Raw genomic sequence first — 24981 nt, forward strand, 5'->3', positions numbered from 1 at the left:
AGGTCCGACCAGTGTTTTGGTTTCATCCACATACGCTTGTGGATCTTTGGTTTAGTGATGAATTTTGTTAAGTCTCGTAATAGGAGTAGCCTGACGGATGAAAGTAGTAGCTTGTGCATATCTCTGAAGGTCACGAAATATAAACCTGATGTAAAATCTCTGTCATCAGTGATGCAGCAGCAGAAGTCCCACTGATAATATCAAACGGAGTCATAAAGTTTTCTGTCGGACTATCAGTGTACATGTATACATTAAAAAATAAATGTATTTTTCATCATCATATACTGTTTTTGTCGCTCGAATGAATTTTATTATTTCTTCAAGGTTCTTCACATATGTACACCTTAAGAGATATCAAGTAGGCGTAACATATTCTCAAAAAATTAGGGTTGGCACGCAGAAGAATTTTGAGCCAGAGATTTTGCTGGTTTTGGCACGCACTCACAAAAAGGTTGCCCACCCCTGAACTAGAACATTACATACCATAAAGCAAGGAGGCAATCAGACTATTCGTGTCATGTTGAAAGAACACAAGAGCCAACTTGTGGAGGTATTGTATATACTTTCAACATATGCCCCCCCCCCACCCCCACAGTTACAGATGGGACAATTTGAGTATTAATAATATAATGAACTGAAATACATTAAATGTATTTAAATGAATTCAAAATGAAACTAAGGGAGAAAAAAGGAAAAATAAAAAACTCAGTCACTGTTGGGAGATGCTAGTGAACCAGCTCATTATTCTGAAAACTAGTAAATGAAAGGAAAAGAATCAAACATATATCCTGGCTTTCCTGTGTAAACTGTACCACTGAGAAACCAAATAGTAGATGAGAAGCTTCTCTTTCTAGAAGCATTCTAGGTATTAAATAAGGAAAAAAATGACAGAATTAGAACATCACCATTTTAATCAATGGGGTAGGGAACAACGACTGGCACCATCACCAAAAAGTACTATCAAACATTTTGTGCATCCAAATGGAAGAATACACTACCTACGAAGTGGCTGTGTGTTGGCAGTAGGGGACAGGGACAGGGGGCACCCTGAATTGGATAGCAAGCCTCTTGATCCTATAACCAACTAACCAATTTACAGGAAATGCAGTAGACAGAGGAATATGTGGAATGACTGTACAAGAATGTAATCAGCCATAGTCAGTTTGGCTCAGTGGATAGAGCATCAGCCTGAGGACTAATGGGTCCCAAATTTGATTCCGGTCAAGAGCACATGCCTGGATTGCAGAAGGCAATCGATCAAGGCAATTGATCAATGATTCTCTCTTATCGTTGATGTTTCTATCTCTCCCTCCCTCTCTAAAATCAATAAATATATATTTAAAAAAAATGTAATCAGCAAAATCTACAGGAGTTGGCAAACTACACTAGATGCCTCATTTATAATATTTTTTTTTAAACTAATCTTTTTTTTAAAATATATTTTATTGATTTTTTACAGAGAAGAAGGGAGAGAGAGATAGAGAGTTAGAAACATCGATGAGAGAGAAACATTGATCAGCTGCCTCCTGTACACCTCCCACTGGTGATGTGCCTGCAACCAAGGTACATGCCCTTGACCGGAATCGAACCTGGGACCTTTCAGTCCGCAGGCCGACGCTCTATCCACTGAGCCAAACCGGTTATGGCTCATTTATAATATTTTTATTGAAACAGCTATGTCCATTCATTTATCTACAGTCTAAGGTGCTCTCACACAACAGAGTCGAAGAGGTGTAACCTGGGACCCCTGAGTCTGCAGGCTAAATATCTTTGTAGCAACAGAAATTTCAGCTGTCAGCCTTGAGTATCTTTTATATACCATAAAAATAACTTAATATTAAATTTAAGGCAGTTTTATGAGGTAGAGAATTACAAAGTCAAACTAAGATTCCTTCCAAGCCCTTCCACCCACAATATCAAATTCATAGGACTAGATGTAAACTTACTTGGGCTGTTAGAAAGGTATCATCTTCACCTTCTTGAGCTTCAATTTCCTAAGTAAAAGGGTATACAATAGCTGCTTTACAAGATATCTGGGTAACATGAGAATGCTTTTATGCTATACCCAATTATCACTAGTCTTATTTCCTCACAATGTCTATGATACCGTGGATGCAAAGTCAATGCTTCACAATTCAGACAACCTCCTTTATGCCAAAATAAAGACAATCACACTGGTAGAGAATTAGAAAAATCTCTTTCTTGAGGCCTTCATTTATTAGGTGACGTAGAACATCAGTGTTTTAAGCGTGACTAAGCACTAACAGCACTGACTCACTAATCCACTGATTTAGTTAAGACATACCACTAGCACTAGCACACTTCAAAGTGAAACAAACAGTCTGTTTCATTCAAGAAAAAGATTTTTAAAATAATATGCTTTTAAATTATACTTTTATAAGTAACCTCCCCACCCTTGATAGTACCCAAGGAAATGCAAATTAATATTTTATATCTACTAAAGTAGCAAAAAAAAAAAAAAAAAAAAGATCACCAGGTAATGGTGGCAAAGTCAGAGCAAAATTGGTACACTCATTCATAGTGGGGTAAAAAACAACTTACATGTCCCAAGTTAAGGGAGTGGCTATTAGATACATAGAAAGCAGTTTAATAAATTATGGTATAAAACACAGATTATGAAGTCCTTATGTGGAAATATTATATAGAATAAACAGCAATTATTTAGAACATTATATAGAATAAATAATTACTAAGTAAAATATATACATGTGTGGAAAATAAAGTAAAATTAAAAAGGTCTTTTAAGGCAGCAGGATTCTGGGTGATTTATAAATAACTTTAAAAATATATTTTTTGAAAATTCTGGGATTTCCACATTCAACTAGAAAAAAACCCCAACTTATTTAGTACTTAATTCAGCTGAGTCGTGTTTTAAAAAAACTGGCTAAAGACCTGACTTTCGATGTCCTCTTTCTCAATATCTTCAACTGCTTCTGCCTCTATTAATTCACGAGTTCTCTTGTTTTCTTCTATGGAAAGTAACTCCTTTAAACGCACAGTCTCCTCTTCATTTTCACCAAACTCTTCAGAGTCCTTTAGTTCATCATTTCCATCTTGTTCATGTGCCTCTTGATTCTCCAATTCACAGTCCTTTTAATGGTAAGAAAATTTGGTACAACTAGAGACAAAGTAGTGTAGGCTAGCCACCAAATGTTTTTGGTAATTTATATCTCTACATGTTTTAAATTTTACCATATGTTGACTTTATTTCCAAAGTCAAAGTTCAGTCATTTTACCTTATACATTAACTATGTCTTTAAAAATGGGGGGGGGGGGATGTCTAATACCAAAGTCATTAAATCACATTTTGAGTTCCCAAATCTCTCATACGGAACTACACATAAACTGGATTGCTATTAGAGATGCTCTCAAATTCCAATTACTTAATATTTACCAACTCACATCCTAGGGCTCTCCGAGAAAATATGGCTTCAAAGAAATGACTTGATTTCTCCAGGTGCCATAGTTTAGTTTAACTTCAAGGACCCTGGAAGTCATATATTATAGCTAATGTTTATTTCTAATTAATAATAAGGAATCGCAACTGTTATACAAATGTCTGTTCTTGAAAAATATTCAAATGATTAATTTAAATGTATATGTCTTGAAATGTATCACTAAGCCACAATGCTAAGTAGGCAGGGGAACATTGGCTGGGATTATCTCTGAGGCTATGTCTATTTGTCTTTCAAAGTTTATAGGTACAGGATACTTCAGTGCAAACAAAGAAAAGCCGCCATCTGTTTAGTTTCCTCTTTAACTGCAGAAAAGGAGTTGAAAGCAGTGAACATTCCTTCTTCCCTTCCTATTCTTACAGTAAACCTAGCAGATTTAAGAAAAGGTTTCTGGGTTAAAGAAGAAAATGGCAGGGCCATGACTATTAATCATTCATAACTGAACTGTAGTGAGGGTACAGAAATTTCTAAGGGGGGCAGGCAAAAACAAGAAATATGATTGTTTGGGGATGTGGAGTTCTTGGGGAGCAGGGAATTTCCAGGACAGGGTTTGACCAACCTCGCGTCACATATGAGTGGAGGAACATTGGGGACTGAAAACAAATTGTCAAATTTTTATATGACAATATAAAAATAAGTGCAAATAAGTAAAAAGCAAGGTGAGTCACTGAGGGAACATCATCTATTCTAAAGTGCCTTAATTTCTATCAAATACATCATATATTCTGATACTTCCAAAGTGAAAAGGAAATATAAAAAAGAAACTGAACATATATTTAAATAGGATTGGGGGTTTTTGTTGTTTTGTGTTTTTTTTTTAAAAAAAAAAAGTTCTTTTGGCCCTGACCAGTTTGGCTCAGTGGATAGAGCGTCGGTCTGTGGACTAAAGGGTCCCAGGTTCGATTCTGGTCAAGGGCATATGCCTTGGTTGCTGGCACGTCCCCAGTGGGAGGTGTGCAGGAGGCAGCTGATCGACGTTTCTAACTCTCTATCCCTCTCCCTTCCTCTCTGTAAAAAATTAATAAAACATATTTAAAAAAAAAAAAAAAAAAGCTCTTTTGGCCCTAGCTGGTTTAGCTCAGTGGACAGAGCACTGGATTGTAGACTGAAGGGTCCTGGGTTCGATTCCGGTCAAGGGCACAGGCCTGGGTTATAGGCTCCATCCCCAGTAGGAGGCAGCCAATCAATGATTCTCTCTCATCATTAATGTTTCTTTCTTTCCTTCTCCCTTCCTCTGTGAAATCAATAAAGATATATAGATAGATAGATAGATAGATAGATAGATCTATATATATATATATATATATATTTTAAAAAGCTCTTTTGTTCTGACATTATAACCAGGTTCATTTAATAAAAACACAAAGGCATCCTTTGCAGCACATATTAGAAACAATACTGTTATGCTGAATAGAAGTATGTATCTCCTTGCAACATTTCAAATGACTATAAAATATCTATGGGGAAAAAAAATCTATGAACTGAAGAACTAAAAGTTGGACATTTGAAAATTAAAAGATTTTTTTACTCAGTCACAATGTTCTTTTAGCTTACGGATACTTTTTGCTTAAGCATATACTCACTAGTGAAGACAACCTGAGAAAATAAGAACAAAGGGACAAACCTAAAGGAAGACATACCACAATGAAAACAATAGAGACACTGAAGAGCTCTTAAGGCAGTGGTTCTCAACCTTCCTAATGCCGCGACCCTTTAATACAGTTCCTCATGCTGTGGTGACCCCCCAACCATAAAATTATTTTCGTTGCTACTTCATAACTGTAATTTTGCTACTGTTATGAATTGTAATGTAAATATCTGATACGCAGGATGTATTTTCATTGTTACAAATTGAACATAATTAAAGCATAGTGATTAATCACAAAAACAATATGTAATTATATATGTGTTTTCCGATGGTCTTAGGCGACCCCTGGGAAAGGGTCATTCAACCCCCAAAGGGGTCACGACCCACAGGTTGAAAACCACTGTCTTAAGAGCTCAAAGAAAAGTTAATTACAGGCACTCAATCTTCAATTTTAATGGATCCCTGGGCAAATATTGCCTAAGATTATCTAATTTCAGGGTTAACTCCTCAACCAAACAATTTTTTCGTTCTGTGACCGCCCTTAAAAGTGCAAGGTACAAAGTGTGAGGTGTGTGGTCTGTGTGTAACATGGGAAAGGTAGAGAACTAGATAGGAGATGGGCAGGTGAATGGACGTAAGCTTACTTCATGGTGGAGCACACAGCCATTCGGAGATCTTATGACAATATGGACTAACTCTACACAGAAAATAAAATGTATGGGGATATGAATGTATACTTTAAGAGGAACTACGCTCAGTAAATAATTCCTGCTAATGCCACACTACTTAGGACCTAATGATCAGTAAGTATCAGATCATGTTTCAGTCAACTGAAAACAAAACCTTAACTACAATTAAAAAATACTTGGTATATAGAACTGGCCGATTAAAATTACATACATTATTTTTCTGGCTGGTCTATTTCAAATAAGTTCTTTTTTAACCAAAAGACCTGTCTTATTTATCTTTAAAGCAAAAAACAAATTCCTTAATTTTATCTTTACAAAGTAGCAACATGACAGAAATTTTCTATTTTAAGGACTACATTAATGTAGGTTCTGTATATTATATAAAAGCTAAATACAACAGGCAAATTAAAAATAAATTATTGTCCTGGCAGTATGGCTTGGTTGGGGCACCGACTCGTACATAGAAAGGCCACAGGTTCGATTCCTGATCAGGGCACACACCCAGGCTGCAGGTTCAATCCCCGATCTGGGCAAGTGCTGGAGGCAGCCAATCAATGTCTCACTCTCACATCAATGTTTCTCTCTCTCACAATTCAATAAAAGTGTGTCCTCAGATGAGGATTAAAAAAGAGAAATAAATTATCACCCTGGCCGATGTGGCTCATTTGGTTGAGCATCATCCAGTGCTCTAAAAGATTACTGCTTCAATTCTGGTCAGGGCACATGCCCAGGTTTTGAGTTCAATCCCAAAAGTGCATACAGGAGGCAACCAATCAATGTTTCTCTCTCACATTAGTGTTTCTCTCTCTTCTCTCTCTCTCTCTCTCTCTCTCTCTCTCTCTCTCTCTCTCTCTCTTTCTCTCTCTTCTCTTCCCCTCTCTCTAAAATCAATAAAAACATATTTAAAGAAGAAAAAATTCCTAGCTGGTTTGGCTCTGTGGATAGAGCATTGGCCTGCGGACTGAAGGGTCCCAGGTTCGATTCTGGTCAAGGGCACTTGCTCAGGGTGTGGGCTTGATCCCTAGTAGGGGGCACGCAGGAGGCAACCAATCAGTGATTCTCATCATTGATGTTTCTCTCTCTCCCTCTCTCTCTGAAATCAATAAAAAAAATAGATAAAAATAAAGTAAAATAGCCCTAATCAGTGTGGCTCAGTGGATAGAGCATCAGCCTGTGGACTCAAGGGTCCCGGGTTAGATTCCGGTCAAGGGCATGTACCTTGGTTGCGGGCACATCCCCAGTGGGGAGTGTGCAGGAGGCAGCTGATTGATGTTTCTCTCTCATCAATGTTTCTAACTCTCTAACCCTCTCCCTTCCTCTCTGTAAAAAATCAATAAAATATATTTTAAAAACATAAAGTAAAATAAATTATCAATATCCTTCATTGTAGTACCTTGTCCAGGAACAAACATATCAATTGTCCTATAACTGTTCCTCTGGCCCCTTTGCCTCAGATTTCTACTTAAAAACTCAGACAGACAATATTTTTAGCTTTATTCTCATTTAACTAAAGATAACATTATTTATTATATTTTTCAACTATGAGAACTGAGATTGACAAGATTACAGAACTCTCTATATTTTACCTACATACTTCAGTTTCGTTAAGTAAAATGCATGAGTTCATCATGCAACATGCTAGGCTCAAAATAAACATCTTAACCTGAGTAATTAACACTTTACCTTGACAAAAGCTTCATCTTCCACAGAAGCATCTCCACTCAACTCATCTGCTTCCTGTTTTTTACCTGCGAAAGAAGGAAAATGGGCTAACAACCAATACTTTATTACTTTAAGAGTAAAAATCATCCAGAGATGTTTACCCCACAGTACTACTCTCTACTCCCAATCATCTGACTAAGCCAATGCCGACTGCTTCTAAACCATCTGCTCAAAGCTGCCCAAACAAAAAAAGCTTTAACAGTAACAGGCTGTTTCACTAAAACAAACTGTGCAAATAATTAATCCTTCATTTGAACCCATCATCTTAACTGACTTGATATATCTGATACATTTTTCTTTACACCACTCTAATTCTCTAGCTTCAATTCTCCCAGAAGCAGCAGAAACTTTTAATGATACTCTACTAACTGCAGATATAACCAGATGCCTGACTCATATCCCCCAGCAAAGGCTTCCCTACATTCTCTTCTTCAATAAGCTTTCTCTGAAATAAAATTCTCAAACTTAATCTACACCTACAATCCATCAGTTGATTATTTATTAATTACCTTATACTCTCAAGTACATCTTGCTTCACCATTACAGAAGAAATTCCTTAAGTACAGTGACTGCCCTTAGACTGATTTTGTAGTTCTCCAAAGGCCTACAGATAAATAGTGCTGAGCATTTAACGTAATGACCAATTTAACTGGTTAGGCAAGTAGAAATTACTTCAGAATGATAACTGTTAATAGCTTCCAGAGAGACTATAGGCCTTCCAACACAGCCCTCATCTTCAAAAGTTTAAGCTGGTGGTAGAAACTAGAAAATGTTCTCCACACCAAAAAGCAAACGAAAAAAGTTTCCCACAGAGCCAATGCTAAAAGTTTGTTTTCATATTAGTCCACAAAACCTGCTTAATAACCCATAATGAAGAAGAAATGCTGTTAAGAACACAGCAGCTGGGAACCTCAGCATTAAAAAAAAATTTTAAATTCACTTATTTTGAAATGTGAATGAATATTCTTTCCTGAGGCCAACTAGTCAACTTTCCCCTTTGCCTAAAACAGGAACTGCCATGTCCCTATTTCCAAGTGTCTGTGACCCCAGGGTAGCCAGTTTAGCTGTGAGGTAACTATTTAAAAAAATCAGGATACCAGCCCCCGTCTTCCATCTGCTCCCAATTCGAATGAATGATAAAAAGGGAAACAAGGTACAGGTCCTTCCAGGTATATGAACAAGGTTAAAAGTGTGGATTTTTCTTTTACCCTCAGAGGTAAAAGAGGGCTTGTGTGAATGGAAAGAGAAAGTGTGGAGCTCAGTGTTCCATTCCTATTTGGAATGCTGATGTTTGTAGTTTAGGGAAAATATAAATTAGAAATTACTACAAGGGCAATGACTAAGAAAGCCTATTCATCAGAAAGGCTTTATTAATCTATTTTTAAAATTAAATAAAGATGTTCCTTCCCCGAAAACAAAAGAGAAAAACAGTATCAGGAGAGAAAGAGTGCATTAAATCCATTCACATTTAGAGAGAGGAAGTTCCAAATAAAAAACCTTAAAGATGCTATCTTGTAGAAGAAATAAGCTTTTTAATAATATAGGAAGAGTGAAGAAAAGTTCTCTGGGGGAAAAAATAAATGGAAATTGTACTTCAAAAAAAAAATAATATAGGAGCCTTTCTCTACCGGCTCAAACCCCAACACACACCACCAAATAATCTATAGAGTAGGGCTTTGGGGGGCACTCCTTCAGATCATTTGCAAATACTATTTACTCCTTACAATTTGCAAAGCACTTAAAAAAGTTCAATTGAGCCCTAGCTGGTTTGGCTCAGTGGATAGAGCATCGGCCTGTGGACTGAAGGGTCCCAGGTTCGACTGCGGTCAAGGGCACATGCCTGGGTTGCAGGCTCAATCCCCAGTAGGGGGAGTGCAGGAGGCGGCCAATTGATGATTCTCTCTCATCATTGATGTTTCTATCTCTCTTTCCCTCTCTAAAATCAATAAAAACATATATTTGTAAAAACTGATGTTTCTAAGCACCCTATGGTACATGGGCAGGTATTCACAATTATACAAAAGAGAAAATGAGCCTGAGAGGTCAAGTAGCTTGCCCAAAGCTAATAAATGGCATTCTCAGCACTGGGAGCCAAGGCTTCTCATTTCCAGTCCTAAATTCCTTCCACTACATCTTACTATGACCTACTTAAAAGACATTATTCTAGTAGGGAGTGGTTAATTAACTCAATTTAAAGATATTATCTTTGAAATGGCAGTTCTCAGCAAGACAAACTACACACTAGTATATGATGCACACTCCATGGTGAATTTCACTTGCTTTAGTTTACTTACAGGAAAATCAAATTATGCTACAACAAAAACACAAGCAGCAGTCACTACCTCTGCTTAAAGTGGCTTCCTCAATCTAGGCACTAGGATAAATGCTATATACACATTATTTTATCCTCAAAACTACTCTGAAACTATATCCTAATTTTACAAAAGAGGCAACTAATGTAAAAAGTTAATCAGATTACAAAACTAGTAAAGGCAGTGCTCCGATTTAAACCTAGCCCTCAAGCCCTAGCCGGTTTAGCTCAGTCGATAGAGCGTTGGCATGTGGACTGCAGGATCCCAGGTTCAATTCCAGTCAAGCGCACATGCCCTAGCTGGGGGCTCCATCCCCAGTAGAGGTCATGCAGGAGGCAGCCAATCAATGATTCTCTCTCATCATTGATGTTTCTGTCTCCCTCTCCCTTCCTCTCCTAAATCAATAAAAAATATATTTAAAAATAAATAAATAAATAAATAAATCTAACCTACAAAACATTAGATCGAGTAACTACAGTATGCCAGTTGTTAAAATACTATCTTTTAGTTACACAGAGGTTCCATAAGCCACATCCAGAAAATTCTTAATTGTGAGGCTCACTGAGATTACTAACTTGCCCCGAGACAAACAGGCAATAAGAGGCGGAGGTACACGAAAGGGTCCAACTTCATAGCCCTTACTGTTTCAACAGCTGAACCACAGGAATTCATTGGACATCTAATGTGTCGTCAGCGTGCAAACATAAAAGCCATGAGGACAAGATTTTCACGCATACAGTGATGAGACTGTGGCTATAACCTGATAGGTACAATGAACCTACTGTAAGGATACATAGTGTTTTTAAAAATTGCAATTTTACCCTCTAGTTGTGACTGCTTTCATAAATCTATAACTGTGGGCTTGTTTTACACATGTTGAGTTAGAAACTATATTGTAATTACTTCCTTTATGAAAAAGTAGCAGTCTTCTCCCCCATAAAATATAACTCATATTTTAAAAAGCTAGGACATTCACCATCCAACCCAGAACCCAGCACGATGCTGTATAATGAGCATATACTCAAGCATTCTATATCTCCTGACTGGTAATGGAGTTAAGGCCTAGGCTGGATTTCAGTTCAGCCCTCAATAGAACAAAGAGGTGACATGCCAGTAAAACCAGTGTGGTGTGCAAACCCCCTCCTGTAAGGACTGTACAAAGTACATCTCTAGAGTCCTTTCTCTTACCATGTCACAGACAAGAACTGAAAAGAAAGCCCACGTCCCCCTTAAATTCCAACAAGCAACACCATGTTAGGAACATTTGTGTATAGTGAATAACGACTTTTATCCCTATCTCCCATTGAAGCTTACACTATCAAAGCTCCTATGGCAATGTAACCAAATAATCTTTTGTCCTTCAAGGAATCTGTCATGTGCCACAAAAATGTGAACTGGTCCAAAGGACAGTAGCATGACCGGGATGAGGGAGCTGACTGAAAGTTTCATGTAGCCTGAATCCTAACTTTAAGGCACGAGGAACAAAACTAGAAAACAAAATTGAGCAATCAAGATATACCAAGGGAAAAAAAAGGAAGCAAATGAACTTATCACTCCTTGTTACAGCAGTAACATACAGCTATTTTGAAATTACATATAATACACAGCAATGTTCTTTGTGTGGTTCTAGAATCTAAATAAGATGGCAAAATAAAAATGTATATACATCAAAGGAGAATGACACTAGAAACGTCTCATTTATGCAACATACATTTGTATAAGTCCACAAATCCTTAAAGAAACTGTTGGGGCTAGACATGTTTCAGAATAGAGAATTTTCAGGTTTTAAAAGAGTACAATCCTTACTTATTTAAACTTCCCAGTGGTTTCTGAAAGTATCTCTCAATCACAGAAATATTTGTGCAATAAAATATATCCATATTCACACCAACTGGGATAAGTCAAGACTATAAATAGCCTCACTTTTGCCACCAATCTTAATATAAAACTTGCAGTTTCCAGAGCTTTTGTACTTCAGAATTATGAAAAAAGAATTCTGTATTATAAATTGGTTTTCTCCTCCAAAGGCAAATTGGTCCTTACAAAGCTTGCCATTTTCCTTTGCAAGTTCAGAAATAACTCCAAAACAAAAAGAAAAAAATCCACTTAATTAATAAAATTTTGCCAAAAACCTGTGGCTTGAGTAACTTTTCCCCTTAAACAGTTACAGAAACTATGAAATATAGAAAATATTTAGTCATAAAATCCCTGTTGGAGAAGTGGGGGAAGATTTAGAGTTTAAGCCAAACTGAGTAACATTTAATATTTCCAGGAACAACCTCTCCCCAACTGCATGCAGTATCTTAAAATAATCATAGACTGTGCCTTGTGTTAATTGTTTACATGTGTGTTTTTGCCTCTTTTATTAAACCAATATTTTACTAAGGAAATCATTTTTCTAAAAGGCATTGTACATCATCTTAAACATAGCATTCACCCAAATAGGTCATTTCATTATTATTTTTGAATCTACAGATAATTCACACTCAACATAATAAATCTGAAAACACCAAAAGTGTATTTTTATATATGTCTAATTTTGTCATCTAAAGATAACTAAACACACACATACATAAGATATAACATGTGCGCATGAGCACACAGGATATATTAAAAGGCAGCAAAAATTGTACTTTCTATTCTTGTCAATAAAAAGAAAATATTACTGCTTAACAGCACTATTGCAAGAATTAAATAAAGCAATGTGAAAAGTTTTTGAAAACTGTAAAGCATATAAAATAATTTGCAAACTTCCAGGCAGATATGAATGAAAATGATGCTGAATTTCAAGCTCTAGTCTGGAGTCAGTGGTTCTTAACTCTAGCTGCATGAGAATCATGTGGAAAACTTTTAGAAAACAACAGAGCAACTAAAATCAAAAATCTGGGGAACAGGAGTCTGGTATCTATATTTTTAAAAACTCAAATGATACCATTATTAATTAACAGGAAAGGAGCAGGGGAAGTCCAAATATTACAGGCATGCATCTAAACTGCAGCTTCATGGCAAAGCTGTACAAATGGCATGCCCATAATATTTGGCTTTCCCCCTGCTCCCTCACTTTCTCTGATAACAAAATGACTCTAAGGTAGAATAGATTGAGAACTATGACTGAGCATAAATAACTGAATAAGTTAGAATGAGAAGAATATAAGAGGAAAGTTGTTTCAGATTCCCCAGACTAGAGAAAATTTAAATTTGACCTACCTTTAACATAACACCATATATGGTGTGAACCAATTTTAGTTAAAAAGAAAAAAAAAAGATCCTTAAACATAAACCTATAAGACATGCACATGTACATACACAATAAAATTGTAACAAATTCATAATGGTGAATTATGAGCAATTTTCACTTTTGGGTACTTTTCCATATTATCTAATTTTAAAAATGAAAACATTTCACTTTTATAATGTGGAAAACAATACTGTAAAACCATTATGCAAACTACTATTCTAGGGTAGCAGGCTAACTCCTGGAATTGCACAATACTGAGTCTCTCTTATTGTAGAATGTGAGAACTACAGTATAGTTGATTAAACAAATCAGTAAAGACCACCATTAAACCTTAAGCCATTGTTCAGCCTCTTCATTAAAGTCATTTCTTTTTTTTTTAAATATATTTTACTGATTTTTTACAGAGAGGAAGGGAGAGGGATAGAGAGTTAGAAACATCAATGAGAGAGAAACATCGACCAGCCGCCTCCTGCACACCTCCCACTGGGGATGTGCGCGCAACCAAGGTACATGCCCTTGACCGGAATCGAACCTGGGACCCTTCAGTCCGCAGGCCGACGCTCTATCCACTGAGCCAAACCGGTCTGGCTAAAGTCATTTCTGATATCACTAACTAATGATAATGATCTCTTTATCCTCTAATTCCTGGACAATTTTACTTTATTTTACATAAAGTCTTCATGAAATCCTCTACTCCTAATTCAGAATACCTAGAAGTTGACTGATTTTGAAGAAGCACAATGTCTTAAAGTACTAAAAAATTTTACCTAAAAACAAAAACAAAAAAACCCACAAACAAAAAAAACCACAAAAACATTACCTACCTTAATATATACCATATTTGATATAATAGCTTAATAAGTACAAGAGTGCCTTGATGATAAATATAATTCACCATATACAACTACACAAGGCAAATGCAGTTTTAATGGCTGAGGTAAAAGGGTCTGATTTTGGGAAATAAAAATGACATACTGGTACACAATCCTTGAGGCTGAACAATATTCCAGCAAATTATGAGGCTTTCCATTACAACAAGAACTTGGTGAGGAATAAAAGAATGTTGCAATGATTTACATGTCCTAACAGTATACTTTACATAACAACGTTTAAGGAGAAGCCAGTAGTGCTGTTGAGAGGATAGTAAAGACTATTAATCTCTGGTATACAGGCTTCCCACAAAGAAATATGCAATTATGCATAAGCACAGAGTTTTTAAAGATTTTTTTTATTGATTTTGTGTGTGTGTGTGTGTGAGAGAGAGAGAGAGCGAGATCAATCAACTGCTTAGGCTTGCCTCCTATGGGCCAAGGATTGAATCCACAACCCCAGCATGTAGCCTGACCGGGAAACCGCAACCCTTCAGTGCACAGAATGATGCCCAACCAACGAGACACACCGGCCAGAGCCCAGAGTTATTTTGAAAAGCAGTTGTTAAGAAGCCCATCATATGGCCCTGAATCATTCATCACAGAGACTAATGTAAATAAAAAAATGATGTCCTTATCCTCACAGAAAGCTTATAGCCTAATGCAGTGGTCAGCAAACTGCGGCTCTCGAGCCACATGCGGCTCTTTGGCCCCTTGAGTGTGGCTCTTCCACAAAATACCATGTGCGGGTGCGCATGTACAGTGCGATTGAAACTTCGTGGCCCATGCGCAGAAGTCGGTATTTTGTGGAAGAGCCACACTCAAGGGGCCAAAGAGCCACACGCGAGCCGCAGTTTGCCGACCAGTGGCCTAGTGGTACCCCAAAAATATCTGACAATTCTGTCCCCAAAGACCTTCTCAATGTCACAGTTTTCATTAAATTTCCCTTCACATCCAAACTTACTGCAGTTAAAAAACAAAACAAAACAATAACAGGCAAGAGTTACAGTACACTATGATAATGTAATATATTAAATGCATTTTATGCGGTTGGTTATATTCTTATTTGGCATAAATTTTAGAAAGCTTTACATAGTACACATGTAAGTAATTATAATTACATTGCCTGTGGTACTGTCCACACAAATTAGACATCAGATGTTTGGATAAACCTAAAACCCCAAATTATATTTTTTAATAGGGGGAAAAAATTCAGATTTTATATAGCAATCTGAGTCTTTTTTAAGCCTGCATGTATTGCAAATGAGTGTCAACATCAGTAAGTACTGCATAATATATAATTTTGAATAATATACTGATTAACCACATAAAATAACTTTGGCTGAAGTGTAGAGATGACTCTAAAGATTAAAAATCCACAAGAATATGATGTGCCACTGTCAGGTGAACCAAAAGAAACTTTAAATCTATAATCTCTAAAACAAGCTAATGAGTTAGCTCTACCTGTCTAACCGCTTTCTTAACACACACCCAAATAATATGACAGTAAATCTCACTGGTGAAGCTTTCTAGGTTACTTATTAAAAGCTCATAGCAAAGAGAGTATAAGACTCAGAAGGGAGACCCAGAGCATTTAAGATCTTACTCCCTGGCAGATGTCGTCCATTTGGCTCAAATAAACCCTTACTTTAAAAAAATTACAAACTGCCAAATTAAATATATGCAAACAGATTTTATAATGTTGGTCATAAATATGAGAATCCACTGCATTATCAACTTCGTAAGTTTGTGCTTATAAAACTGCATTTTAAAAGTAATCTACAGCCGAAGCTGGTTTGGCTCAGTGGATAGAGCGTCGGCCTGCGGACTGAAAGGTCCCAGGTTCGATTCCGGTCAAGGGCATGTACCTGGGTTGCGGGCATATCCCCAGTGGGAGATGTGCAGGAGGCAGCTGATTGATGTTTCTCTCTCATCGATGTTTCTAGCTCTCTATCTCTCTCCCTTCCTCTCTGTAAAAAATCAATAAAATATATTAAAAAAAAAGTAATCTACAATATACTGAAGAATGCAGATTCTATTTCCTCTAATCTGCCCAAACATAATCATCTAAACACAAAATTTTTAAAAGAAGTAGTGCTTTTTTCAGATCCATGAAGCTTCTCTCTTGCTTTCTTAACATCATTTAACTTTTTAAAAAAATATATTTTATTGATTTTTTTTTTACAGAGAGGAAGGGAGAGGGACAGAGAGGTAGAAACATCGATGAGAGAGAAACAGCGATCAGCTGCCTCCTGCACACCCCCTACACTACTGGGAATATGTCCGCAACCAAGGTACATGCCCTTGACCAGAATCGAACCTGGGACCCTTCAGTCCGCAGGCCGACGCTCTATCCACTGAACCAAACCGGCTAGGGCGACATCATTTAACTTTTATCAAAAGATTTCTTTTTCTGCCCTAACAGGTATGGCTCAGTGGATAGAGCGTCGGCCTGCGGACTGAAAGGTCCCAGGTTCGATTCCGGTCAAGGGCATGTACCTTGGTTGCAGGCACATCTCCAGTAGGGGGTGTGCAGGAGGCAGCTGATCAATGTTTCTCTCTCACCGATGTTTCTAACTCTCTATCTCTCTCTCCCTTCCTCTCTGTAAAAAATCAATAAAATATATTTAACAAACAAACAACAAAAACATTTTTAAAAAAAGATTTTTTTTCTGACAAAATATTTGTGTCTTGCTGACGTCTACATGACTGACTCTAAGTAATTAATCCCTTTCTTTACTTTTTTCCTTTCCTAATAATCTATCCTAAAGAATATTTATATTAGCCGAAACCGGTTTGGCTCAGTGAATAGAGCGTCAGCCTGCGGACTGAGAGGTCCTGGGTTCGATTCCGGTCAAGGGCATGTACCTGGGTTGCGGGCACATCCCCGGTGGGGGATGTGCAAGAGGCAGCTGATCGATGTTTCTCTCTCATCGATGTTTCTAACTCTCTCTATCTCTCTCCTTTCCTCTCTGTGAAAAATCAATAAAATATATTTAAAAAAAAAAAAAAAAAAAAAAGAATATTTATATTAGTTGAGGGCCTATAAGCTTTCCAGTCCTTTCCTTATACCTGATTTAGCTAAACAGAAAGCAATTTTCTTCTGACTCAGCTATATATAATTATTAAATTTCAGAACTAAAAGACCCTTACAGATAATGTGGTAAAATGTCCAACTTTACAAAAAAGGCAACAGACCCAATTTAAGGAAAAAAAGTGGTATGACCAAGATCACATTCAAGATAACGTTCAAGGTAGATATTGCTAAGTGAAATAAGATTTGGCAAAAAGAACTTAATGCAGTAATTCGGCAACGAGACTGAAAACCCAACATCACATTAAAATAATATTTAATTTTTTGAATCCTTGGTTTTAAAAATCCATTAATCATTGATATTTAAAAGTTTCCCTATTCAAATTTGGTTTCTAACAGTTATTTTTAAACTTCTTTAATTAAAATTGAAAATGATCTATATAATGAAAGCTTAAGTGACTATTATGGTGGAATGACCAGAACGACTGGTCACTATGATGCACACTGACCTCCAGGGGGCAGACACTCAGTGCAGGAGCTACCCCCTGGTGGTCAGTGCACTCCGACAGGGGGAGTGTTGCTCAGCCAGAAGCCCGGCTCACCACTGGCGAGTGCAGCATCGGTGGCGGGAGCTTCTCCCACCTCTGTGGCAGTGCTAAGGAGCAGAGAGCCAAGCGATAAGGAGCAGCGAGCAGGTGGGAGGTAAGGAGCGAGAGGGCACAGGCCGGGCTGAGAAACAGCCCCACACACACACACACACACACACAGTGCACAAATTTCGCGCACCAGGCCTCTAGTTTTACTTATAAGCATCTTAATTGTAAATTAACTCAAACTAGGTTCTTAGTTTGGGATTTATATTATACTCTTTGCAATTCATAGGATTTTCAAAACAATGATAAATGGAATTCAAGGAGACAAAGGCTATTTATTATACATGTCCCAGAATGAATCTCAGGAAGTACTCAGTAGCAGCCTGCCAGAGACAACAATGATTGAATGTTACAACTTTTCACTAAAGACCACAAGACACCTTAACATCAGAGAGTTATGGAAAAAATAAAGTTCAAGGATCCTATAATCCATACAAAAGAAAAAAATTAACATATTGATTTTAGGTCTATTTCATATTGCTGAAATTATTTCTAAGGGTAAGATACTGAAAAAGGGCTACCCAGAGAAATTAAACGTAATTGAGAATGAATAAATCAAAGGAGGTTTATTTTAGATACTAAAATCAATAATCAGCTCAAATAATTTGGGCTATGATTAATACATAGTATCTGTCAAACTATCACAATGTGCTACATAAATGACAAATCAAAATCACTATAAGAAATTAGTTCATTCCTGATGTGCTTATTTCCCAATTTTTATGCTTCTCATTTTGTAATAGCCTCTGGCTTCTCAGCAAAGGCTTCTCAGACAAGCTTCTCTGAACGCAGGGAAATGTGTCTCTCTCAAAGTGCTACATGGAGTCAGAGTTATAATATTAAAAGGCACAGATCTTCAAGATAACTGTTACTCTTTTGAACTCTACTTCAGCCTCTGCCATTCCCATGCCACCCAGAAAATGCTTCTTAGCCCTTTTCAGTTTCCTCTGGCACCAATAGGGGATTCTTGCAAACCTATGAAGATCCAAATAGTGAGAGGGCATCAAGATCTCCCCTGGTCCTAATGCCCACACAGATTACATAAAATCAAACTTGAATATTTCCTTCTTTTCAAGGTAAATCCATTCAATCATTTTACTCTGTTTACAATCAATCTGGTCTATGGCAGATTAAATCACTTAAAGCAGTAAATAAAGTTAGATTTTTAAAATGCTGCAGCTGTCCATGACACACTATGCATGGAACTTGTAGGTAGGTACTAGGATCCAGACACCCACATCATGTTCACCTTCTGCCATTGTCCTTGTGGGAGGGAGGTAAAAAGCTGTAATTATGTATTCAAGTGAAAGAGTTCACTTACCAGAACCTTTTAAAATGTCTAAGTCCCATTTATACTGTCAAAATGTTCATTTAAAACCACTTTTATCTATTCACTAAATCACCATTACTGAAAATATATTCTGGCCTACTTCAAAAGCTATAAAGTCAAAATCTTTTAAGATATCCCTATAATTTAAAACTTTTTTTTAAAGCTAACTAATCATAGATTTTCCCCTACTTTGTTAGTATGATTGGTGAGATCTTTCTTGAATTTCACTGAAGATTAGATTGTATCACGTAATGGCATAAACGCAAATTAAGTTTACCAAGTCAAACAAAATGCTAAACATAAAGGTTATAGAATTGTAATATGCTAGAGAAAATAGCAAAGAGCCAAGGTGAAAGATGTGGTAGGAATTCCATCAATACTCTGCCAATTGTGGGGCAAGGTCGATAGGTATTAAACTGTATTTTATTCTTTAGGTGTTCACAGTATAAAGGAAGAAACATTATGAAACTTGACATGGTAATTTTTTTTCGGAAGCAATAAAGAACTGGTCTCACTTTCAGGACAGCGTCAGCCAAATCTTAAGGGCTACAAGTCACCCCGAGCCTGGCAGCAGTAACTTTTCTTCCTTGACCCATGAAGGCAGAGCGCCAGAGGGAAATAGCAAAGAGTAGCACTATATAAACAGGGCAAGTGGCACAAGAGCAGAGGCAAGTTATATAACCAAAATATATTTTAAAATATGTTCATAACTCGTAACAACCTTTGCCTTTGGTTGGTTTCTTGTTTGCAGTATCAGTTGAAACAGTTAATTCAATATTATCTGGATCGCCTCCTTCCTCTTCAATAGCCTACATTAGAAAGAGAAGTTAATATGCTACACAATCTACCTACACTTATTTTATAAAAACGAAACGAAAACAAACAAAAAAAAATCAGCAAACCTCAAGCCTCGAGACATTACAATTGCCAGTCATTTCATAAACCGACTGCAAACACAGCAATTAAACTACACGGCTGAGAGGCACTTTCAGGGGGGAAATATCATTAGGTATCAAAAAAATCACATGGAGTTTTACATTCCACCGAGTCGAGATAATTAAATTAGTATCATACTGAACGAAAGTCTAAACGTTCTCCATGGCAGAAAAGTTGCTTGCTGCGTTAGTAAATAGCTACATGGAAACTTATTTCTCCTCCACCTCCATTCCAACGCTCACTCAAATAAACCAGGAAGATGATCCGGGATGAAAAAGCAGGTTCTGGAGCTGATGCAAAAACTGAAATTCCAGCGGAACACAAACCCTTCCTCTCACCCACCCATCAACTTCCACTATCACCCCCCCCCCTCGCCCCCAAGATGGGGAGGAAACGGTTGGGCTCAATTAAACGGTAACTTCGCAGAAGTCACCAAAGTCACCGGTCCCCTCCGAGGTCAAGAAACGCTCGCGCTCACCATCGCTCCCGGCTGGGGGCCGAGCGCCCCCCGGGTCCCCACGACCGCCCTTGGGAGGCCCCGCCGGCCGGCCGCAGCCCCCGCAGCCCCGCGACGACGTCCCGGAGGAGGCAGGGGCGCACTCGGCGGCGGCGGCGGCGAATCCCAGGCGGCTCCCGGGCAGGTCGCAGGCCCTGCCCGGCGCGCGAGGGCGGGGGCGCCGCGGCAGGGTCCTCGTCCACCCCGCAGGCGCGGGCGCCGCCCGGGGCCTCCCCACCGCGCTGCCCCGCGAGCCCGGACGGCTGAGGACCGCCGGGGACTGCGGCGCCAGGTGGGCTCCAAAGCGCGGCCTAAGCGCCCCTTCCGGGACCTCGCCGGGCCTCACCTGCTTGAGTCGGGAGACGAGCACCGTCTTGACTCCGGTGATGTCTAAGTTCCGCCGCTTCAGCTCGGACTTCAGATCGATGACCCGCAGATCGGTGATCTTCTTCCCCTCAGCCTGACCCGAGGCAGGCGAGGCTGCCACCGCACCGGTAGCGGCAGCGGCAGCGGCAGCCATCTTGGGAGAGCAGCGCGCTGCCGAGGCAGCAAGTGAGCTGCAGGGCGGCGGCAGCGGCAGCGGCAGCGGCACCAGCCCCGACCCAGGCCGCGGGGCCGCGGGATCCGCGCAGGGCTGTGCACAATGAGCTGCCGGCTCCGCCCCGTCCGCCGCCTCAGCGCAACCTGCACCCGCAGCCGGCACCCGGATGACGGGCACGCGTGCGCACTGGCGCGGGGCGCCGAGCCGGCCCGGCCACCTGGGCGGTGCGTCCGCTGGCGGGTGTGGGGAGGTCAGGCTCGTCCGACCGCACCTACGCCCGCCGCGCCGCCCCCGAAGCTGCGTTAGCCAGTATCCGGCACCGTCTCCAATCTTGAGCAACAGCGGTGTGTGCGGCACTGCGCGCCGTGGATAGTTCGCGCGTTACTCAACCCAGACCCCGGGGCGTGCGCGCGCAGGCTCTTCCAGGGAAATAGACTTTATCAGTCAGTCCTTCGGTGCAGAATAATGGGAAAAATGTGCCCTGGCCGGTTTCTCAGTGGTCAGAGAGTACCCCCCCTCCCCCCCCCAGGGGACGAAACCGAAAGGTGGCGCATTGGATTCCTGGTCTAGGGCACGTGGGAGCCCAGGGGCGCGTGGGGGAGGGGTGCGTGGGGGAGGCAACTAACCAAGCCATGTGTCCTCTCACATCCATGCTTCTCCCTCCCCCCCTCCTCTCTCCTTTCTCTTCTCCCCCACCTCTTTGCACTCTTTCTAAAAAATCAAAAAATGTGGTTGGTGTGCACTGATGAACTAGGTTCCCCAGTTCCAAAAGGCTGGAAAGAAACCCTAGGGTGGTTATCTATAATAACAAAAGGGGAATATGCAAATAGAGGGAAGGGTCCAACAGCAGAATGACCATCTGGATGACCACGCTATGACAGGCACTGGCACCAGGCCAGCCAAGGTGGGTATGATGGGATTGGTGGGGGCCCTACCATCACCCCATGATGGACCTGCAGAGGGAGGCCTAGGCCACCAGCTGGCAGGGTGATCATTGTGGGCGGGGCTCCACAATCGCCCCCAAAGAGGGAGGCCCAGGCTACCTGGCGGTGGCACTGTGGTGTGTGGGCAGGGCCTCCCTCTGTGGGGTGATGGATAGCGGGGCTCCCGGACTGTGAGAGCGCAGGCGGGGCTGAGGAACCCCCTACTCAGTGCACGAATTTTGTGCACTGGGCCTCTAGTAAGAATATAAAAAGCATAAAAGGTCTATACCATTTCTAAGAATATTAAGGGCTGGCTGGTGTGAATTGCCCCACCAGCTGTCACAGGGGAAGACATGCCTTCCTCCCAAGGAGGCGTAGTTTATTCTACCGCTGCCCTGCTCGCTGAAGAACAGGACAACTTTCCTGTGCACTGGCTCCGTTTGCCATCCTCTCTGGCGGACCTGATGGCTCAAAACCAAGTCCATCACTGAATGAGGAAGTTATGGTTCCTGTGTACTGTGTTGGGATCCCAAGAACAACCACTATCTTCTTACTGGCCACTGGCCTGTGCAAGTGAGTACTTATTTGTAACTTTAGCCACTAATATTAATCACCAAAGCATAAGCACTTATAGAATAAAACTGGAAATTCCATAAACTGAGTACAACACACAATGAACTCTACTGGCACTTTCCTGGTTTTATAAAATTTAAATTGCTGAGTCTCACTTTAGGACACTATTTCTGATTGACTAATTAGATCAAAATAATAGAAACTGGACATTATAACCTGACATTCAGGTAGTTTTTTGAGGTTTATACTGCACTTTGACATACAACTCACTTAATCCTTCCAGACTCTGTGAGGTCGAGTTCTGTGAGGCTTAGAGAGATTAAACAGCTTGTTCACGTAGCTGGTATGCAGCCGAACTGGTGCTCAAATCCGGGTCTCCTGATGGCAAATCTAGCTCTGTCTCTACTACAACTTTATTTACAGTCATAGAATTTTAGAATTCAAAGGATCTTCAGAAATTTTCTGACCCAATCCTCCCTTTTTTTTTTTTAATAATTTAAGATTTTTTTTAAAATATATTTTGTTGAATTTTTTACAGAGAAGAAGGGAGAGGGATAGAGAGTTAGAAACATCGATGAGAGAGATCGACCAACTGCCTCCTGCACGCCCCCCAGTGGGGATGTGCCCGCAACCAAGGTACATGCCCTTGACCGGAATTGAACCTGCGACCCTTGAGTCCGCAGGCCGGCGCTCTATCCACTGAGCCAAACCGGTTCGGCAAATAATTTAAGATTTTTAAGAAATTAATCTAGGGCCCCACAACTTGTCACTAAACCTCATACCATTTATCTCATTTCAGTGTCTTTCCCACTGAGCCATGCTCCCACCATCTGTAGAGCTTGTAAAGAAGGGTTATAAAAAGCTAATGTTGCCCTAGCTGGTTTGGCTCAGTGACTGTTGGCCTGGGGACTGAAGCGTCCCAGGTTTGATTCTGGTCAAGGGCACATGCCCGGGTTGTGGGCTCGGTGCAACTGATCAATGATTCTCTCTCATCATTGATGTTTCTATCTCTCTTTCTCTCTCTCCCCCTTCCTTTCTGGAATCAATGAAAATATATATTTTTTAAAAGAGCTAATGTTATATTTGAAGTGAATGAGTTTTTCTTTGTCTAAAAAAATCTAATGGAGTTATATAAAAATGGAGATCTTGCCGAACCGGTTTGGCTCAGTGGATAGAGCGTCGGCCTGCGGACTCAAGGGTCCCAGGTTTGATTCCCGTCAAGGGCATGTACCTTGGTTGCGCGCACATCCTCACTGGGGGGCGTGCAGGAGGCAGCTGATCGATGTTTCTCTCTCATCAATGTTTCTAACTCTCTATCCCTCTCCCTTCTTCCCTGTAAAAAATCAATAAAATATATATTTTTTTTTAAAAAAATGGAGATCTGTGCCTTCTGATCTGGTGCACTGGAAAAGAACTCATCACCTGCCAAAAATACCAAGAATGTTTAAACCTGAATCTTATGAGCAAATAGTCAGACAAATCCAATCGTAGGACATTCTACAAAATAACTGCTCTGGATTCTTAAAAAAAAAAAGTGTTAAAGAACAAAAATTCGATCAAGTAAATTTGAAGATCTAATTGGCTTTATTGAGCAATCACAAATCTGGCAGCATCCCATCTAGCATGTAGAGAGGTGCTCTGAGAAACTGTGCAAATGGAAGGATTTTATAGGTAGAAACAGGGTGAGACTAGAAAGCTATTAGCAGAAGAAAAAAAAGGATTGTCCTTCCACAAAGATGGTCTTATCAAACAGATTACCTCAGCTTCCTTTGAGGGATGAAAAAGCCCATGTGACAGATTACCTCATTGCTACCGACCAGGAAATTCCAGATTTAGCAATTAAGATTACATTCCTGGAGAAGGTTGAAACTGCAATTAGGCCAGGTATTAGGTCTAGGTTTGCACTTTAGCATAAGTGACTCCATTTTGGACCAGGGTTATGCAAAATTAAGTCATTTTTCTTGGACAAATGCCCAGGAGTGTGAATGCTTTGTGAAAAACAAAAGTTTAATATCCCTAATATAAAAAGAGGGATATTAAATAGAGAAGAAAAAGTCATGTAGTATGTACATTTTATTTTTTAATAAACTGGCAAACTTTTCCAGTGTGGCTGTACCATTTTATATTCCCAGTAGCAATATTTAAGCTATCTAGCTTTGCTGCATTCTAACCAGTGCTTGGTATTATAGGTATGTTATGATGTCTCATCAAAAGTTGTGATTTTTTTGCTTGTTTGTTTTAGAGAGAGAGAGAAAGGGAGATGGAGAGGAGAGAGAGAGACGTTGATGCAAAAGAGAAACATGGGTCTGCTGCTTCCTCTAATGAGGATTGAAGTCTGGTTATGTGCCCTGACAGAGATTTGAACCAGCAGCCTTTTAGTGCACAGAAGAATGCTCAACCAACAACCAACTGAGCCATACTGGCCAGCGCAAGGATTTTTTTTTATATTTTTCCCTTTATTGAATAAGATATTACAAATGTGTCCTTATCCCCCAAATGTCCCCTCATTCCCCCCAATCCTGCCCTCACCCTCACCCCCTGTTGTCCACATCCATCACTTATGCTTATATGCATGCATACAAGTCCTTTGGTTGATCTTTC

At 39.7% G+C, this 24981-nt stretch overlaps 1 protein-coding gene across 6 annotated transcripts in view; it reads right to left on the reverse strand.

Annotated features, from left to right (window-relative positions):
• SLTM (SAFB like transcription modulator) overlaps nucleotides 1-21011 on the reverse strand; it is a 58002-nt gene extending 36991 nt beyond the window's left edge. For all 6 annotated transcript variants that reach the window (XR_004966716.1, XM_036303032.1, XM_036303023.1 and 3 more), the window contains exons 1-5: nucleotides 20690-21011; nucleotides 19633-19720; nucleotides 7437-7501; nucleotides 2914-3111; nucleotides 1947-1994 (exon numbers count right to left, since the gene is read on the reverse strand). Coding sequence is in view for 5 of the 6 variants with exons in the window: in XM_036303032.1 (XP_036158925.1) it covers nucleotides 1947-1994; nucleotides 2914-3111; nucleotides 7437-7501; nucleotides 19633-19720; nucleotides 20690-20863 (573 nt within the window). In the remaining variant the exon portion in view is untranslated. The remainder of the gene's footprint in view (nucleotides 1-1946; nucleotides 1995-2913; nucleotides 3112-7436; nucleotides 7502-19632; nucleotides 19721-20689) is intronic.
• Between the last annotated feature and the right edge of the window lie 3970 nt (nucleotides 21012-24981).

This window comes from Myotis myotis, unplaced genomic scaffold (assembly GCF_014108235.1).
Source record: "Myotis myotis isolate mMyoMyo1 unplaced genomic scaffold, mMyoMyo1.p scaffold_m19_p_1, whole genome shotgun sequence".
NCBI classification, from domain to species: Eukaryota; Metazoa; Chordata; class Mammalia; order Chiroptera; family Vespertilionidae; genus Myotis; species Myotis myotis.